Below are 21,576 nucleotides of genomic sequence, written 5' to 3' on the forward strand. Positions count from 1 at the left end.
ATTAAGTTCAGGCACACTTTTCTCTATTTATTTTATACCAATTGAATGTTTGCAGTTAATTTTCTAAAAGTTGAGTTGCGATATAAAGTAAAATAAACCAGTTCCCTCAGAATCTTCTTTGGATATAATTTTAAGGCCTGCTGAAATTTGAAAAAAGTTAAATTAGTCTAACTTTTTTTTCCTTTGCCCTTACTACGTCCTGCATTTATAACAGTGTATTTTCATTACTTCAGTGGAGAGGCATAGAGTTTTGCAGGCAGCAAAAATAATAAAGAATTAAGAAAGTCTTTTTTCCTTTATCTCCCTGGTATTTTCTTGATAAACCAAGGATGACAAAAGACTGAAATGCTTCAGCAAAGAAATTCTATCTTCATTTGCACTTTTAGTTATTTAAAAGCAGAATTTGACCCAGAGTGTTAAACTGAATTAAATTAACCTCTGAGATGTTCCACGAGCAATTGTTAGAGAATTTCTGAATATTTTTAGGTCCATCTATTGTTGTTTAGGCAAATACAAAATATGAGTGTATGTTTGTTCTTTCGCAGAAATAACTATTAACTGAGAGTAAATTAGAGTTTCTCAGCATTTCTTTCAATTATATTTTCTTTTGGATTGGGCTAACACTTGTTCAGCAAGCTTTGAGGTCCCCCAACATTTGAATCTACATACTTAGATGATGCAAATTGTTCCAGCTTTAATGAAGTCTATGGAGTTGTAACGCAGTTTACAGTACCAGTTACAGCCATACTGCAAGCTGTACACCCGTTGTGATGCGTTGTTTTGGACCATTTTCCTCATGTAACTTATGTGTGGTTGTACCATACTGCCAGACTGGCTGATAGATATTGAAGGGGACAGGTAGAAATAAGGACTTTTATAAATCTTTTTTTAAAAGTAGGACTTGAATTTTTCAGCTCTAACTTTTGGTTATATTTTATTTTAAGTAGAAAATAAACTCTTTGGAGCCCTACTAGGAGGACTTTTGGAGGTGCAGTGCTGAAATGTGCACATCCAGTCATAGGGAGTCTCTCTTACCCAGCCCGGTATTTTTGTTTTTATAGTTTTGCTCAATAAGGTAATTATTTTCTTTTGCTGTCTCAGAAGTTATAAAAACCAGTTGCTTATTAAGAATTCTTATAGGCTATACACAGCATTGAAAGTTTTTCCCATTACCTCTGAAGGATGTATTACTAGCACACACTTTTACCATGAATACTATTTTTTTGTCACTGAACAGTGATCAAAAGAGCTGAGCTTCCTAAAATAGGAAAATGTGGGGGTTTATTGAGAAAACAGCAGATTTCTATGTTGCACAATTTTGCATCACCTAGGAAATCCATTCCCTTTCATTTTACTACCTTTTTGGGGGTATTAGCTATGTTGCAAATCTGATCTTCCTTTGATAGCTGCATGTGACTAATGAGAAATATACTACCTTTTCCTTTTGCATGTAGCCATCCTTAGTCCCAGCTAAGTCCTAAACAATACATTGTTTACTTTCCACCTTACAAAACTCTCCCCAATATAAGGAATCACACAGTCTTAATTCATACCTAAAATAATTTTATTTTTTGGGAAAATAAATTCCAGGAGAGAACAGTTTGTGGAATCTTCAATCATGTTCGTCATCATTTACATGGTTGATCCCACTTACTTCAATGGAATTACTTGAAATACTGAGTTTCTGTAATAGGGCTAAAATTATGACTGTAGCAGCTTATCAGTACTACATATGGTGTTAAATATGAAAAGCAAATACTCCCTGTGATGCTCAAAATTGAGGTAGTAATAGAAAAGCTCTAAACTTTCAGGAAAAACACAGTATCTATACCAACTATTCTGTCTCTAATTAAGAAATCTCAAAACTTGTACAAAGTTAACATTGATTTGAATAGGTAAACTATATCTATTATGTGTATATTAATTTTGCCATCATTTAAAAGTCTAAAAAATCTCAGGACTTGATTCTCTAAATATTCATGACCAGCACAGGATTTGCAGGGCTACATTAAAGTCATCAAACAAAAGGACTGCACATAACCCTCTAATTTTAGTCAGTTAATCTATTTCTCTTCAACAGCATGCTTTCTTTTTGGGGTAATACATGCATCTGTTGATTCAACAGCAGCACTGGTTCTGCCTGTCCTGCTGGGTTAGGTGCTACACTTCTCTCTGGAGTGTCACCTCTGAGATTTTGTTACATGTGAGGCTTCACTGGAAGGTAAAAGCAATAGAAGTACAATGTGAAAGCTGCTAGAATAATTTCTCAATTTCTCTCAAAAACAGAGGACTTGCTGCTAGAAGTCTTTCTTAAAGCCATGAACATAAATGATAGGAAAGGGAAGGAAAAATCCCAGTTGCATACCTATAGTGTCTTACCTCCCAGGACAGGAATATAAAACGATTATGCCAATGAACACAGAGAAACTCATGTTGTGGTTATTGCTGTGCACTGTTTTTTCATAAAGATATACATACTTGTGCGAGCATCTCAGCAGATATTCTCTATCTGCTGATTTTTCTCTTAGATTTGCCAAACAGTATCCCATCACAATGAATGGTACTGCATGATGATTATTTTAGCTATGTGTTTCTCTCCAGCTTTTATAAATAAATAATTAATTTAAATACAAAGTAATTCTTATTATTAAGTGAAAAAGAACATGATGTTTTGATTATGCAATGTATTTCAGCAAACTCTCACATGAGAGCCCCCAGAAATGCAAGTGAGAGCAAATAACTCCATGCAAGCTATAATCCTATTTTGGCTTTTTAATACAACTATATCAGAGATGTTACTGATGCCAGTTTGTGTCAAACAGCTTACTACTCTCTACTTTTGCAACAGTTTGCTTAACATTTTTCAGTCAATTCTTCCAAAAATTTGATGAACACTTTTCATATTTGGATTATAAACATAAAAATGTAAATCAGAGTTTATTTAGTAAAGATGTAATCAATAAGGAATTATGGGAAGTTATTATGTAAAGCATGAGCTATATATGGAATTTCTATATAATGATATGAAATGCAGAAAATACAATAAACTCAAATTTTATAGTAACGATAATGAACAGGTATCTTTAACATAAGCCATTTGTAGTGTAGTATTTATGTGGGGCTGGAAACACTGGGTGTCAGGGCTTCATTATTGCATAATATAGCACTACTTACAGTAGTGTAATCCATAATATTCGGTATCCTGAAAGACTGACATTCTTAGCATTTACATCTAAATAGACTTTTTTGGGGGGAGAAAAACCCCAGCAAATAGCAAATGTAGTTCACTGTTACAAGTTTTGCACTTAAACCAGCATCAGCTGGAGGTGGAAGATAAGACCATTGTAATAATTACAGGTTAAAAATGTCAAATGCAGCTTTCTTCCTAGTTTTACTACTTCTGTTGCTTTGATAAAGCCCTAATGATTGATATTTTCTATATTAAAGCCTATAAAATTTTTTCATGCATTTCAATAAAGCCTGGATTTCCTTCTGTCTTCAATTGTAAATACTAATGCTGGGGCGTAGCAATGGCTCTGTCAGGGAACAATAAATACTATTTCTAACTGAGAGACAATATTAAGCAAAGTGTGCTGCTAGGGTAAATTTCACAAATAATGATAATTTTACTGAATAGTTTTCTCTTAAAATTCTGAAGGAATGACTTGTTGCTTCATGTTTCATTCCATTTTTCTCCTTTGCTGGTTTTCAGCAGAATCAGACTATTTTTTTTTTTTTAATTTACTGCTAGTTAAGAAGTGATCATACTGTCACAATGCCATTATCTTTATTTCTGTTGCCCTCCTTAAGAAATTAGACTTACTGATGATAGAAAAAGATTTCTTTCGGAATTTAGATGCAATTTGCAACCATGCTATTTTGTATGACAAGAAAACCATACCTATTCACTCAGATTATACAGAGTTACTGAATCAGCCTGAATTCCAGACACTTTCATTTAAACTTTTCAAAACAATTGAAGAACTGCAGCCTATTTAAGGTTTCACACTGAAAGGTACTGGCCGTTACTGGTAAAAGCTGAGAAACTTCAATACTTTTTGAAAGTTTAATCAGACGTGCTTACCACCTGACTTGTGGTGATCAACTCTTAAAAGTACAACATGGCTGACATCCTCCTTTTTCATTGCTTAATCATTTAAATTGCTGTGTGAGTAACATGTAGAATGTAGAAAGAACCACAGCCTTTTTCATTTCTCGCCACTGCAAATTAATTGCTTTACGTCAGAACCACAACTTTTATTTTAGAAGTCTACTTATGCTCTGTTTTTTCTCTATGACAGGCTTAGGCTTTGGCAAGCCAGGTGAGCTTGGCAGATTGTCCCAATGGCTTTCACAGCCTGAGGTGAGCACAGATATTCCTAGATTTGCCCAGATCTAGTTTAGTCATAGTTTATGTGAAATACCTGTATGCAGAGGGATGGTATTAACTAGCACAGCATTTTTCATTATTGTTGAGATCTCAGTATCATTATTTTAAGTGTTTTTGTATAGATAAATAGAAAATCATATGGCCATCAGTAGTCTAGGACTATGTTGTTTGAATAGGTAATTTATTATCTTAAACTGGTAAATGTTAAGGTTGGACACAGAGAACTAAACTGGATTTTTCAAGAAATTTTTTCCTTAAATATTAATGTGTATTTTCCACATAGCAGTGTACAGCTGGACTGAATACAGAGCCCCCAAAAAGAAAATCATGATTCACCTCTAAGGCTCTCATGGCCTTACTCATCCTAGACTTCCCTTTCCCCATCTTTCTTCTGTTCTGGGATGGCAAAGGAGTTAACAGTTCAGATAAATAGTCTGATTCACCTTTTTGCCTCAGTCTTTCTTTCGGTCTTTGCATCTAGAGGGATACTTTCAGTTTTGATCCAAGCTGATAAAATCAAGGAAGTAGGACTTAATTTTCCCTGGAGAATAATGTAATAAAAAGGACAATCATATTCTGTTCCAAGACAGTGTTATGGGACTTTATTGATTTTTTTTTTTTTTGTTATGATTATTAGGTTACTTTCTCTGTACAACTTTTCCCTTGCTGCTGCCAAAATCCCATTTACCTCAACAAAAATATGGACAGATCTAAAATCTAGTTCTCTGTCCTAAAACTTGTCATTCACATCTTTAACAGCATCAGCTAAAGGATTTTTACTAAAAAAAAACAAAAAGAGCAACATATTTTCAATAAACGTATGTGTGAAACTATCAGCACAGCACAACAGTGTTTTGTTTTGTGTGCATGTATCTTATTTTCATTTATTATTTATGTATTTATTTTCTAGCTGTGGTCCTGTTTCCTAATTAATTCCTTGTTTTTCCAGAACTCCCAGTGATTTGGTAAAAGAAATGTATTGCAGTTTTTCCCAAGCAAGGACATCAAGGCAAGACTGAGCCTAACCTGTAGATTCAATATTGAAATTTTTCTCCATTCTAAGGATGTACAAGCATAAACTATTTCATGTAGATCTTTGACTCCAAAGGTCCACTCCCCAGCCCCATGTCTTTCCCTGCCACAGTCCTGATACTACTTACATTCAGCATTTAGACATAGTTAGTTTCAGTCAATATGTATACCAGATATACAGCAACAGGAAAAGCTGCAGAAATGCACTAGGAACATATTGATAGGGGACAGGAGACAAGAGCTAACTGGAGGATAAATCTGTGACCCTACTATTTACTCTCACACCATCACTTCCTTTTCTCCATTTACACCAAGACTGCTAAATTCTCGGAAGGAAAATTATTTTCTTCCATAAAACTATCCAAAAAAATAGCTTGAAAAGAAAATCCCTAGTGATAAATGTTGGTCATTTATTGAACAGGTTGTGTAATAATAGTAATAGACTGGAAAGAGCATTTACATATCAGTGGAGATAAATATGTGCTCATAATTTTGTGTGTACTTCTCTACCAGCTGCAATAATGTTTTTGGAACCAAACCAATACTACTTAATTTAGGTCAATGTATCACAAAGTTCATTTGTGCTAACCAACTTTATGTGCCGAGTATAAAATGCATCTAGTACAATTTTACACTTAGTATTTGGGGATCTTTTTTTTATTTTATTTTCAAGGAATTCTTTAACACCATATATTAATACAGTCACATACTGAACAGAGGAATAGACACTGTGGAGAGAAGATGAAGCTGACTAGATGTCTGACACTTGTTGGGTTTTTTTAATGACTTACTTTAATTTAAAGGCTGAACTTTTGGTAATTTATCCCTTGTTTTGACAGTAGTATAATGACAACAAAGATAGCAGTGCAGCTTCTAAGAAAGTATACCAGAATTTGTGCTACCACTACGTGATCTTTAGATCACAGAAAAGAGATCCCATACTTTTTCTACTATATAGTCCTTCAACTTATATCTGTAACACCATATGAGAGAGTAATCACTTCCCATAGCTAAACTTCTCCAAGATTCATGTGTTTGGTTGGTTTCAGAAGGAAAAAGAACAAGAAGCATCCACAGTTCTATCCTTCCAGATGCAGACTTCAAAGTACACAACTTTGCAAATTATTCCTCACTCCTGCTAAACATTGAGCCAAAAGCCTTGCAATTCTAACATGAAAATCATGGCAATGCTCCAGCTGACAGGGGACAGCTCAAATGCTGGAATGTTTTGCTAGATCAGGACCAGAGGGCTGTTTACCGTGCATGATCAAATTCATACTCATTAGAGAACTACAGAATTAGATTCAGTTCATTATGCTGCTAATGATCTTCTTTGGGGAAAAAGTTATAGATTTGCCTAGTCTGAAAGAGACAGTAGGCATTTTTTTCTATCTTAATGGAATTGCTAGTATTTGTTTCTGATTTGACTAGGAATGTGTCTCCTCTTGTATTTTCTTCAGGTGACTCACTTTTTTCTTAAGAATTGATATAGTTCAAATCTGAAAACTCCAAAGAAGTTACCTACACATGTAGGTTGCTTGGATTGTGGGATGCATATTTAAAATAGTGTTGTGGATGTATTTCACACTTAAATGAGTTTTAAATATATTGCATTGTGCTAATTACGCAAAATATTTTACTGGGTTTTCACAGGAGTTTCATTCTATGCTTATTACCAAATGGAATCATATCTTCATTTGGCAGAAATTATACTTGAATCTGCAACAGAGAACATAAGGTTCTCCCTGAAGGATGTCTTCTTTCCTATGTCATGTTTATTATAGTTAATAATACGCAGACATAAACACACAAGAAAGAGATCTTAACATTTTGAAAGTCAAGAACAGAGTGGATATATAAATAACACATTTTTGTTTCATACCACTGAACAAATAATTGTTTTGATCTAAACTGAAGTATCAGTGAATTGCCTTATAAAAAGAGCATACAAAAACTAACATAAAAATAGCCTGAGTGAAATTAAATATTCATTCAACCTTATTTTTTTTGTTTCATTTTGAACCCTTTTAATAACGGAAAAGGAATAAAGTGTTTAGAAACTATTTGTAATATTGTAGGTATCCATAGCAGCTTTTAGCTTGCAATTAAATCCAAAGAACGTTCATCTTCAGCACTGCAGAGTTAAATTCATCTTCCCAAGTGATTGGTGTCCACATCACTCATACAGTGCTGTGCTACTTTGCCTATCCTGGATTGCTTTGCTGGCATTCTTATGTTGTATTTTTCCCACCCCTCTCAGAATAGTCATTTGAGCTAGAGAAAGAATCTGTACACAGAATGGTGCTTAAGGTGCTATTGCTGTCGGAGGGAAGTAAAAAATATTGCTCTCAGCTGTAATGAGAATCTGTAGGAGAGGGGTCACAAGCTGGTTCTAATCTTCATCATCCTCTGATTTGTGGATCAATGCTTACTTAGCAAGCAACTCATATAACTAATTCTTTTTCTGAGTGATCACAGAAAAAAAATCTGTGTGGTTTTTTGAACATTTTTTTTTTCTAAAATATGCCGACTTTTTTATTAATTTAAAGAAAGATTTAAAACCCAGGGTCTGTGTGCTCCTGGATTCATAGGATACTGGTTACGTTTGGTCACATTCTGTTTGACCATGAATCTTTAATTCCTTTCTGTAGAGTAATACAGCTTCACTAAGAAGGATGAAAATTTCCTGCAATATCCCATATCCTGATGAAACGAATGTTTCCTGGAATAAGAAAGAATTTGAGGGTTTGAATCCCTTAAGCTGAGATTTGCATTATACTCAAATCTTTAATGTCATGAATTCATACAGTTTTGACTTTAAGTAGAAGATATTAAAATTCTTCGTCCATGTAAATAAATCTATTCTGGTTTTAATTCAATGAGCAGCAAGCATTGGAGGCTTCAGGAGACCTGTATTCAGAAATGCTAACTGTAAGAAGTCACAGAGGTATGATAACTAGCATTAAGACACTCAACTCTGACAACTGTTAGAGAATTTTTCTGAAAATATTTAGGTGCCTGATTATTAATAGGTTATAAAAATCAGCCCCTTTAGAGCAGCTTTGGCAGGTGTCCTTTCCCTGAGAATTTGTGGCTATGTCCTTAAACCCATACTTTAATATTGTATAGAAATCTTTGGCTCATTTTCATTCAAGTACAAATACCAGGTGGCGCTCAGATTGATTCTCTTTTTATTCGCAACTGTCTGACAGCCCTTGAATAAAGACTATATTTTATGCAAATGGTTCAGTACTCACTAACCAAATGATAGGCTTTGGCTCAGATTCTTGGATGTCCGTATAAAAATATCTTCCATACCATGGAGACAAAGGCAATGTAAGCAGGTATGTAAGTAATTGTCGGACGTATCAGAAGAGAAATTTTCAATGGTGTTTCAAATCTCTGGTATTCGGTCCACAGAACTAAAATTCTTCCTAGTATTTTCAGTACAATTTCTTGTGATTATAACACTTTAAAATGTAGGACAATTAGAAAAGTTAGTCTTTCATCTTCTATGTGTTAGTTTGGTCATACATTGTGAAAGTAACATAATGTTTCTATTATGAAAGATATACTGACCCCAAGGTTAATTTTTTGCTTTTGTTTCATACCTAGCATCTGAACACTTACAAACACCTGCTTTATTTTCATAGTTCTTTTCTACTTTGAAAGATATGCGCTTGCTTTTGATTTCAGGGAAAATGTTTCTTTCAACCTATTGCGTAAATTATTTCGTAAACTGAAAAGAGAATAGAAACCTTCTATTAATGTTCCTTTCTAGTAGCTTGGAATTCAGTCTTTCAAAAAAAGGAATAAAAAGCATTCATGTTTTCAGCTGTATTTCAGAGTTTTCTAAAAGCGGCCAAATTATTTCTACAGTTTTTTGTCATAATCTCATTTAGAAGAATTCAGATGCTGAATGATCTATTTAGGCATAACTGTTCCTCTTGTTAAATTTGATTTAAAGTTTGTTATTCTCTTTTACAGAATTATACAGAAAATAAACTAATCTCTTACATTTGCCTATGACAAAATTAGCTGTTAAAAAATAAAAGAAAGGCAGAAATGGAAAATTATTTTGAATAACTTCAGCATACAGGAAAATAAATGTGCTTTTCTTACAGCTCTATAATAGAAAGCTTAAACTATTTATCTAATGCAAACATTATTACATCATATTCAATATTTATTTTTTCTCCCTTCAAGATGCTAAGGAGACATTTTGGGCTAGATTATCAACTGTTTAAGTCTGTCTAGTTGCTGCTGATTATTAAATTGATGTTTGTACTTTTTTAGATGTGCCATCAAATCCCTATGGAGTACGAGTTTTAGAGTTGTCACAAACCACTGCCAAAGTTTCGTTCAATAAGCCGGATTCACATGGAGGTGTGCCCATTCATCATTACCAAGTAGATGTAAAAGAGGTAGCCTCAGAAACCTGGAAAATAGTTCGCTCCCATGGAGTTCAAAGTAAGTATACAAAAAAATTAATGCAAGTATTGTAACTGAAAAGAATATCAAGGGAAAAGAATGCAACTATATGTTAACCGATTCTTTCTTCCTCCATTAGGCTTACTCCAGTAGCTGTATCTTCAGTTAATGCAAACCTCTTTACACCAATTAGAAATCTTACTGTAATCTTGTAAAAGTCAACCATTACTTTTTAGCCTTAAAAAAGTTTGGTGAACAAATTTCCAATTGTTTTGCATTTTTGCATCAAGTAGATATGATGAATATTTTTGAAGCTATAAATTTCAAAGAGAGTAGAAATCACAGAGGACTTAGTTTGAGAATGTGCATTATGTATGCAGTTAACTTAAAATTTTTAAGTAAGCTATTTTATGATATTTAATCCTGGGCAGTAATTACTGATTTTGAGCTACTTAGTAAACTTTCTTCATACTTGTTAATATTCATGATATCTGTTTTCAAAGCATATCTATAAATATTGTTCAACAAACATTAAATGCCTTCTTTTCACTTCTCTAAAGGCAGAAAAGAGTATAAGCCTCCCCAAACAGACGAGTTCTTTAAGCACATGCCGAGGTGGGGTGTTTATACAGACTAATGTTAACAAAATACATTCAACAGATCAGTAATCCCTTGTATCCATATTTACCCTTTGGTATTTTTAATAGGTAGTGCAAGTTAAAGCAGTCCCAAGAGTCTTCTGATTTATACAGCAAGAGATGAATGTTTTTGCAGCTATCAGCACAGTGATGAGAGAAAAAATGTAGCGAATGAACTAATGTGTGTTATGTCTTTCCCTCTCACATCCCAAACTACAGAAATATTTCAACATATAATAAACATGTAATTAAGATATATTCCAAAAAAATATAATGACTTCTTATCTTTTGTTTTTCTTAACCAGACACAGTAGCTATGTGTATGCAATATGTAATACTGTGATATTGTGCGTATGTAAAATGTAATGCTGTAAATCATAGTAGCATTCCTTTTAGTCCAGTATAGCTTGTATTCTTTCAGTACTAGAAGATCTGAAGAAGACAGTAAGTTTCCCCAAGATGCAGGGCATACATATTAATGGACATTAGTGTACCTCTTCTCTCCTTTTGATGTTCTGTTTCAGACCAAGTTTGAGACTGTTTTTCATAGCTACTTCCTTCAGTGAATTGGCAATAAATTTCTCAGATGAGAACTACAATATACCAAATACTAAAACCTGAAGTGATCAGTCTAAGTAGTAGGGTGCAATGTATTCAAATGAGAACAAACCCAGTGACTACAGAGTGCAATCACAGAAATGCTTAATTTAAATGTAAAGCCAGAACAAAAAAAAGTCCTCAGTGTTAACTTTGTAGAACAGTGTATTTACCTTTCTCTCCATAAAACTTTCTTTCCTATTATTTCTGTTAATGTGACGTTTGTGAAAATATTAATTGATTACATTAGGAAAGATGGATAACTTGACAGATCCTTGCTATTAGAGTTTACTGGAGCTATCTTCTTTGAAAGTTCACACTTTGATTTTGAAACATTCTTTCAGCATTACATGTTTTTAAGTTGTTGTATACAACTTATTTTGGAGATTTCTGTATAACATGAATTGATCTTCTTGGAATTGTTGTAGTACAATATCTGTTTGAATTGTATGGTAATTTATTCTAAAAGCAGAGTATACAGTAGAGGGACAAATACCTGCAGTCCTTATGAAGACAATACCACTGTGAAGTAGATAGTGAGTATTTAGGATCTCTGCTTCCATCCCTACTAAAACTGAATATACAGCTTCTTTAAGTAAAAAGCTGTATTAGTTCCTACATGCTGTCATGTTATTTCCCCACATCTTCCTTTTGTGCAATTTGACTTACTTTTTTCAGTTTATTCTCCTTTCTCACTTGGAAGTTTTCAGGGGGTTTACCTTCTTTCAAGCATGTGTTTTCCTCTTCATTTCATTGTCCCCCAACTGTAACACTGAGAGGTTTTGTTGAAAAAACAAAATAGGTCACACTGGTTTTGGACATCTTAAAGGTACCTCTTAATTGCATGTATCATCAAAGAGTACTCCAAGTGATGACAAAAACTACTAAATATGAAAACAACCTGAAAAGTCATCTTGGTCTACAAATAGATATACTTAGAAAACAGATAATATTGGGAAGGTAAACCTTACTGAGAGGACAGTGGACAAATTAAAAGTTAATGCTAAAGCCATAATTAATTCATGCTATTTTCTGAAATCTCTATTTGTATACCCCTTCATAGAAAGATTGAGATTGTATATCCTACATTTCTGTGAATTTATCTCTGAACTACTTTAGAAATCTACTACTTCAGAATTTCAAATATTTGCTAAGCAGGAGGCATCTTGTTTTTGTAAATCTTGTTGGTACTATACTATGTAATTTGATAGAGAAATCAAAAGGGACCTGGTTGCATTTACCATAAGTTCTTGCAGATACTCTATAATGAGTTAAAAATTTGTTCTATTTGTGAGGTACTATAGGGCCAAACCAGAAAAACAAAATGTGTTACCAAAACACAGACTGAAGAGCCCAGAGCAGAAAAAGTCTTTGTAGATAGAGATGCCAAAATACAGTATTAGTGTCCTTTTTTTTAAATGAAAATACTTCTAAATGTAACTGGAATCTTTCTAAAAATTCAGCCTTTGCTTGTTTCCTGAGCATTCAGAGGGTTTCAGCAAGTTTTCTAAAACATCTGTTTAAACTTCTCTCCATATATATTTTAGCCTACTTACAGTGTCATGGTAGGATAACATTGAGATAACCTATTCTAAATCTCTATTTTCAGTTCCTGAAAAAATTTTTAAAGAAGCTTTTCTTAGTGTGAAGGATTTTCTTTCTTTTTTTTTTTTTTATAATTTTTGAGACATTTAAGATACTTTTAAGTCTTTTGAATGGTAAAATTTACATGTTTTTGAGGCAGTTTCTCATTGTGCTTGTGTAACTAAGGACCACTTTCCTACCATGCCTCAACATCATCTCAGCTGAGGGAGGAGGATGTTTAGACTACACACAGTCAGTATTCTGTATTACAATTTGTAGTTGGGTCATCGTAATTTCCATACTTGGTCAATATGCCTTAATGGAAACAAAATTGCTTTTTTCATCTGTTCACATTTGAGGGACAGGTTTATGGCTAAGATTCAGCATAAATGCTGTTTACACAGGGACGGTTAACTGCTTGCACATCTAAAGTAATGATGCATACATAATGCATGAGTCATGATTTTTTCCCAGCAGCCAGTGATAAACCATGCTGAAATTTTACAGGATGTCTTTTTATCAGGTTGATTTAATTCAGGAGTGATAAAACAGCACTGCAGCCCTTTCTTGCCACAATGTAAGTAATGTGTAAATTCCAAGACCATCTTTTAAGGGAAAGAGGCAGAAAAACCTACATGCAGGAGAAAGTTGTGCCTGGAAGACTGTTAGCCTTCCAATACAGAGACTGTCAAAGCTAAATCGGGTCTTCTGGTCCCTCTCTGCTGTGACCAGAAGCAATAGTATTGTTGTCTTCATACAGTGACAGAGAACAGCCATAAACTCACAAAATGGATGAAAACTATTTTTAAATAAAACACATAATGGAAATATGCCTACTGAAGTTAGTTTATAAATGAAGCATTAATAAATGATTAATAGAAGTTTCAAAAAGTTCTTGAAAGGAATTGCTACTAATGTTAACAAGTCATTAATTTTCTTATGATTATGACCCAATAACTATGTATAAAACCTTTTACAAGTAGGATTATAATTGTCTGGTTTTATTTATATAAAAAATATAATAGATGCTTACCAAAGTTGTTAGGCATTCTTATAATCAATCATCCAGTAAATACAAATAAGTTTAATCAGAAAATTAAGCAGTATGAACAGGATTCTGTGCCAGTCTATTCAAACAGCCTGCAGTTCTCTTCATCTAGGAAGAATGCTGCTGGTTTCTCAAAGAATCCCTCAAAAAATGGCTTTTCTCTCAAACTGTACTAATTTGAGCTGTTTTCAGATCAAATTAAGGAGAAAATCCCAGAGTCTTGGAGCTGTAGCCAAGAATATCTGTTTCCCTATTCCCTCCCCTTTGTCTTTTATAATGAAGAAGATTCCATTTGAAAGTCTGTGCTGATTGCAGCTATTGAAGGAGAGCACAGAAAGTGAAGCAATTATTCTCATACACCAACTTCAGACTATTTAGGGGTTTAAAAGTCATAATCAACACTATCATAGTTCACCAAGAGATCAGCTGGCAAATGGTAACCATTTTTTTCTGCACTTGTTAGGTGCTTTTCTAAACATGGAAATTATTTTGTTGCAGACTAGCTGCAAACCTCTCTATAGCTTCACTTTACAGTCACAGTGCGGTGGGGCTCCATGTGGGCTGGAGTCCCTAGGGGAGGTGGGTGGAGAGGGACAGTCAGGGCTAATAGTGCCCTCAGGTCCCAGATAGTTATGACCCTGTCAGTAGTACGAAGCAACCCACTAATTCTGAAGTAACAGAATTGTGGATAATAGCCGCAAGGTTCATTCTTCAAGGAGAGTTTGCATTCTTTCAGCCAGACAGCTGATAAATCCCCGGGTATGGAACATGGCCCACCCACTATCAAGAAGGGGATAACAACTGGTGAAGAGCATTTGCCATGCTTTCCTCTGTAGACACAAAGAAACCAGTGATAAGGGGTGAGATACCTGTGCTGGGAAAAATTGTCTTACCACAATCTTTTGTGCAATTGTATTTTTAAAAAATGGCATTCACTGATCAGTTTCTGAGTAATCAGCAATGACTTCATAAGAAAAAAGCCTACATTATTTTTTCCTTTCAAGCAGTATTGAGTTTTCCAAGGAAGAAACAGAATGGACTCAGAGACTGTGAGATTCAATTCTTCAGGTCCCTTCAGACCCTCAGAAAACACCACTGGTATAACTAATAGAGAAGCCATCAAGGTCTTGTTTTGTCTTAATAGCATTATAAACACCAGTAATTCTGGTTCACAGACAGCAAATAATGCATATATAATGAAAGGGACTTCACTTATACACAAACCTAAACCGCTGTGGAGGTGTGCTTGAAACTTGAAAAAAATATGCTCTCTGAAAATTCTTGGATGTCTTCAACAGGAATACAAAAAACTTTATTCCACAGTCAGTCTAACTCAGCATAAGATTGGTATGGCCACTAAAACTCTAGCAATTTTTCCTTCCTTCTTCACATTTACAGATAGATAGATAGACAAAGAAACATGTCAATGAATCTTTCTTTTCAAAGCATTAACTACTTATGTAGGAATGAAATACCAAGGAAAACCAGTCTCTGCATTTCTATGCCACTCAGTTTGCTGGTGAAAGAACATGAAGAATCAAGTAAAACCCCGTCACATATTAAGATTACTGTGGAAATTCACCTATGGGATATGTGGATGGTTGGCACTGTCATTTTAGAGAAGAGAGATATACATTTGGGGATTTATGTAGCCAACAGCCTCTCTCTCTCTCTCTCTCTCTCTTCCTATTCTCTATCTTGCTTCCTTTGAACTGCAGTAAGTATTATTACTCCCCACTCTGTTTCTGTCATGAAAGGGAAAAAATGCACTTTTCTATTAAGAGGTATTCACAATGTTCTCTTTCTGTCCTTTCATTAGATCAAGAGCCTTGTGATATGATATTTGTCTCATACATGTAGTGTATTTAATACTTGTGGTTCTTCTTGTGTTTGGAAATTCTGATTTAAGATCAAATTTTTTAAAAAATCTTTTTTCAAATATTGTTTTTTATTATTTTTTAGGAAAGGTTTGGTAGAATTTCAAATTCTTGGAGTTTTTAATTTTTTTAAATTCATTATTACTATTTAATATAAAACCTCAATAAACAAGGAATACTTCTGAAAGAACAGGTAAAGTCTACTCATTTCTCAGTTTAGCAACATTTAAAAAAGGTTCTTGGTTTTCTGAGTTTTTAAGGAAGCTGCTAAAGTAGTAATGCATAGCTAAATTAGAATTTCTTATATTGGCAACAAATTGTAGCATCAAATTACTTTGGAGAAGTGCACAGGGCTTACAGATGGTAAAGGTGTAGCATCATTACAATTACACCTTGCAAAACAGTTTGTTATTAAAAACCTAAAAATACTAAAGGAAGAAACAATTGTAGTTTAAAAGGAAAAAAGAACTTTTCAGTCATTCATATTTTTCTTTAAAAGTGTAAATTTCTTAAGAAAATGGTAGAAGAATATATGGAACCTATTTTGAATGAGTTTGTATTTTTTACATAAGGTATTTTTTTTCCTTAAAGCATTTTCCTACTGGTATATTAATATAACATTAAGCGTAGCCATGTTAGAGACTGATGAATCTGAGGCTGTTAATCTGTACCGATACCCTAAAAATAATTTACTCAAAGAATGCCTATTCTGACATCGTTTTTAATGCACTAAGCTCAGGTAGCTATTCAGCATGACAACAGAATCACAGAATCATTCAGGTTGGAAAAGACCCTTGGGATCATCAAGTCCAACCATCAGCCCTACTCTACAAAGTTCTCCCCTACACCATATTCCCCAACATCTCATCTAAACGACCCTTAAACACATCCAGGGATGGTGACTCCACCACCTCCCTGGGCAGCCTATTCCACTGTCTGACCACTCTTTCTGTGAAAAATTTTTTCCTAATGTCCAGTCTAAACCTCCCCTGTTGCAGTTTAAGCCATTCCCTCTTGTTCTGTCACTAATTACCTGTGAGAAGAGACCAGCACCAACCTCTCCACAATATCCTTTCAGGTAGTTGTAGAGAGTGATGAGGTCTCCCCTCAGCCTTCTCTTCCTCAGACTAAACAGTCCCAGCTCTTTCAATTGCTCCTCACAGGATTTGTTCTCCAGGCCCTTCACCAGCTTCGTTGCCCTCCTCTGCACTCACTCCAGCACCTCAATATCTCTTCTGTATTGAGGTGCCCAAAACTGGACACAATACTCAAGGTGTGGCCTCACCAGTGCAGAGTACAGGGGGACTATCACCTCCCTACTTCTGCTGGTCACACTATTTCTAATACAAGCCAGGATGCCGTTGGCTTTCTTGGCCACCTGGGCACACTGCTGACTCATGTTCAGTTGCTTGTCAATTAGAACCCCCAGATCCTTCTCTTCCACACAGCTCTCCAGCCACACCTCCCCAAGCCTGTAGCGATGCATGGGGTTGTTGTGGCCCAAGTGCAGGACCTGGCACTTGGCCTTGTTGAAGCTCATCCCGTTAACGTTGGCCCACCAATCCAACTATCCAAGTCCCTCTGTAGTGCCTCCCTATCTTCACGCAGATCGACATTCCTGCTTAACTTGGTGTCATCTGCCAACTTACTGATGATACACTCTATGTCCTTATCAAGATCATCAATAAACATGTTGAACAGAAATGGTCCCAACACCGAGCCCTGAGGAACACCACTTGTGACCGGCCGCCAGCTGGATTTAGCTCCATTGACCATCACTCTCTGGGACCGTCCATCCAGCCAGTGCTTGACCCAGCAGACCGTTTGCTCATCGAGGCCATGGGCAGCCAGTTTTTCTATGAGAATCCTATGGGGAACTGTGTTGAATGCTTTTTGAAAATCCAGGTAGAAAATATCCACAGCTTTTCCCTTATCCAATAGTCGGGTCATCTTGTCATAGAAGGAGATCGGGTTTGTCAGGCAGGACAACCTTACACTCTTCTTAACTTTGGATCTTAAAAAACGAAAATGCCTTGTGTTGTATATTTTTCTGAAAATAACCCCAAACAAACAAAACAAAATGTCTGGGTTTTAGTAGTGTCTCTAGGTCTTCTTTTTCAGCTGATATTTTATTGAGTCTCAAGTCTTTTAACCAAATTATTGGACTTAATTATGGACTTAGAATTTAGCATTTGTAGGACATTAACATAGAATATTTTCTACAATGGAAAAATTACATAAGCTAAAGTTATACCTACATTTCCAAAATCAGAGGATAGAAGAAAAAATACAGAAGATGAACATGTTATAAAAGCTGCATTTTTTAATATTTATGTGTTTTGAATTTTAATGGTCATGAAAGGTTTTTCTTTTGACATTTGAGATTCTTCTTTGGATGGCAGAAAGCAGAAGCTTTATGAAATAATGCGCCAAATATAATTCAATAATTAATGTATTACTTGTAAATATATTTCATGCAGTAATATCAAAACACACCAGAAATGCTTTATCAACATATGCTTATACTTTTTTATTGAATGTTTTATTGAAGGAGACAATAATATTCAAACTCTTGTGGTAGCATAATCATGCTATGTACAAAAAGCAGTTAAATATTTCTTTAAATATAAGTGTTATTACAACTTTCCATTATAATGCAAAATGAAATGGTGATAAATATTACAACCTAAGAAATACTGAAATCGTTATTCTTTGTACAAGAAAAGGAAATCCATTGACAGGTGGACTACAAGTGATATTATGTTACATATCTGAAAAATAACATACAGAAAGAAGCAAAGGCATTTTTCTTAAGAAAAAAATACTAAGAAAGTTTGTACAGCATCTGAATCTTATGCAAATTGAAGACCAAGAAATTTAGTATTTTAGTTTTAGCTATTAAAGAGTTCTCAAACTTCAAGCACTACTGCCAGTATTTGCTTTCGACATAAATTTTTGTTCTCTCTCTGGTTCTTCATAAGTTGGAGATCAAATCTGAAATAAGTAATTCTTTGTAATTTCACATTCAAATCTCAACAGGTTCAGTTCAGTTTTTTCATCTAATTGCATTAAATTTTATGTACTTCATGAAATCAGAATAATTTAGAAAGAAAGGGAACTTGTGACCATTGGCTCCAATCCCCCCAGGTCACAGCAGGACCAGCTTCAAAGTTTTGTTAGGGCTTTGTCCTGAGTTTTGAATCTATCTATGAAGGGAAATTCTGTATTTAGCAGTTTCTTTGTGAAATGAGGGGTTTCTTAAACAGGTTCTGTCTGTACTATTTTTTCATATGCATTTAACTGGGTTTTTAGGCACATTAAAGTAGAGAAAGGATTTTCTGTTAGCCAGGATAAGTTTTTAAACTTCTGTGCTGCATGTTATGCCTGGTACTGACGTTCTTTTTACTACATGTGTCCTTAAAGTTAGAGGAAGTTATGTACATGCCAGTGTTGTAATTAAAACTTGAAGTTTTCTATCGCTGTGTTACTCTTTTTACTTTTGAATTGGCTATACCAGTGAGAAAGCATGCATGTGTGTAGGCAAATCTTATTAAAATCCTTCTGGTCAAAAAATATCCAGTAAATTTAAAATAAGGTCATTCCATTTTCTCTTTTACTTTTTGTAATATGTATAGTTCCAAGCAATGAAACGGTGATTTTTTTTTTGTGTCTGCACAGTTCAGGTTTTTGGGTAAAACTACTGAACTTCATTTTCTGTCTCTTAAGCGAGACATTTTGATAGACATCACATGAATAGACATTCTTTCAGAAGACTTTAGAAATTTATAGTGCATGGTTTTCCACTGATTTCAGAAACACCGTTATGCAAAAAGATATTCTTTCTTATGGTAAAACATAGCAATTACTGTACCTTGTTATTGTCATGGGGAGGAAACCTAATAGACCAATTAGAATTCTCATGTACTACATCTTACATTGTAGGTTTTGTACTTCCTGCTCCTTTTGTACTGAAGCATGAAAGTATGTGCCCCATTACTAAAACACTTTCCCAGTGTGACAATACTTCACCATTAAACTGGGCAGACTTTCAAATGGATTCCTGGGAGATATGAACCCCATATAATTCAATAATTTTCTTAATGAGTTTATAATGATTAAGTAGAATATATCTGTAAAATTTGTAGATCAAACGGAAATAAAGTGCAAATATTTTGGTAGGCTAAGTCAGCATTCTAAATTATTTTAATAGTTGAAAATCTTCAAGGCAGAGTTCTTTAATGTCTAATGCAAACTGCTAAAGCAGAAGGAAAAATGCATTCATTAGCCTGTTCCAGTGGGAAAATACGTTTTTAGTAAGTATTTGAGACATTGAATTCCTTGACATATCTATCAGATTTGGCTCCCTATGACATGAATTCTGATCACATTCAGTTCTAAAATGACACTTCCTATTCCTGAGGAGTGTTTCTGCATTTCTGGAATATCATGTATGTACTCCAGAAATTTAGAAGTACCTGAAGTCTCAGAGATTTTTGTACACATTAAATGATGCTGTAAGTAATTCAGAAAACATTTCTGGGCTGTGAATTCAGCTTCAGAATCTGGTTCTCCATTTAGCAGACTGTTAGGCAGGCAGTTTAAGACCAGTGAAAACATGGATTAAAACCTGTAAAACCAAACCCAAAATACGTGTTGTCACATCATACGCAACTTGTACCATATGGAGAATCTTAAAATGTCACATTGATTGTCACACTGTCAAATTGACTTAAATTAGTGGTTTAATTTAAGAAATTGTCTGTTGTCAATAGGCAATAATTAATAATATTGTAAAAAAAATTCGTAGATCATTCCTGATATCAGTTAATATACTTGTGATACTAATGCTAAGCCTAACTCATGGGATTTGTTTAAACTGGATATTGAGCTTAAACTGAATTTAAAACAACTTTGAAATTACAAGAATGAGGAACTTGCATATATATGTATGTTACTAGTCTATAGTGATGTAAGATGCAATACAAATAACACAAAAAGTCCTTAATTGTAATAAATCTAGATTGGGGGGTGGGGTGGGGGAAGGCATGATACAATTTGCAACATGTCATACAATTTTTTAAAAAAGTGAAAGAATGGATGCAATTTACATCCAATACAGATTACTATTAAATGGTAGGAAAAAGACCACTTTTTATCCAAATTAATTTGTGTGTATACCTGCATGTAAGGAAGTTATTCAGCCCTCTAATTCTGTCTCTATACTACTCTTGGCCTTCATCCAGCTTAATCTTTGCTGTAAAAGTCTCATGTGGATGGAAAGGTTGGACTGTAAATAAATGTCTTAAACTAAATTACATGGATGGATTAGAGACTGGAAAGTGAGAAGTATAAAGGGAAAGCTAGGTTTAAATATTACAGGTTTTTTATACAGACCTAAAACATCAGGAGAATGAAATGTACTTTTCACATTCAAAGGTGAATAAAATGTCATGAGAAGTGAAGAAAACCCAGACAATTTACTTCACAGCATGAGTTCATAAGTAAAAGCAAGTGAGTGTTATGCGGATATAACCACTGCCAATATCTGAGGTTACTCTTCAATAGCTTGTAACTCTGTGTTTGCAATTTTATTTAGTCAAACAGTCAAAGCTCATTGTAAAACATGATTTATGTTCAAGTGGGGTTTTTTAAAGGCACAGACTTTAAAATCTGTAAGAACAAATGCAAAATATTTTGATTGCAAGAAGTATGTAGTAAATATTTTAATAAGCAATTGAATGAAGAATCAGTTATTCCGAATATATTCCACCTGGTGTTCCTCTGTTGTGATAACTCCTGGCTACTTCTTATTTAGACCTTCTCAGGCTTTTTATGATGGCACACTCTCAAGTAAATTTGCAGCAAACATGCTGATCTGATATAAAGGTCTTGCTGATCCGGCGTGTAAAGGTAAATCTTGTTAAGTAGAGTGATGCAATACAATTTATGAAAAACTGATAAATGAGATATATGGTGCAT

General features: G+C 34.4%; 1 protein-coding gene across 2 annotated transcripts in view; it reads left to right on the forward strand.

The window, feature by feature from the left end:
- NCAM2 (neural cell adhesion molecule 2) overlaps window positions 1-21,576 on the forward strand; it is a 322,753-nt gene that overhangs the window by 236,154 nt on the left and 65,023 nt on the right. For both annotated transcript variants that reach the window (XM_074813831.1, XM_074813842.1), the window contains exon 12: window positions 9,719-9,892. In XM_074813831.1, the coding sequence (XP_074669932.1) occupies window positions 9,719-9,892 (174 nt within the window). The remainder of the gene's footprint in view (window positions 1-9,718; window positions 9,893-21,576) is intronic.

Source organism: Strix aluco, chromosome 2 (genome assembly GCF_031877795.1).
Source record: "Strix aluco isolate bStrAlu1 chromosome 2, bStrAlu1.hap1, whole genome shotgun sequence".
Classification (NCBI taxonomy): domain Eukaryota; kingdom Metazoa; phylum Chordata; class Aves; order Strigiformes; family Strigidae; genus Strix; species Strix aluco.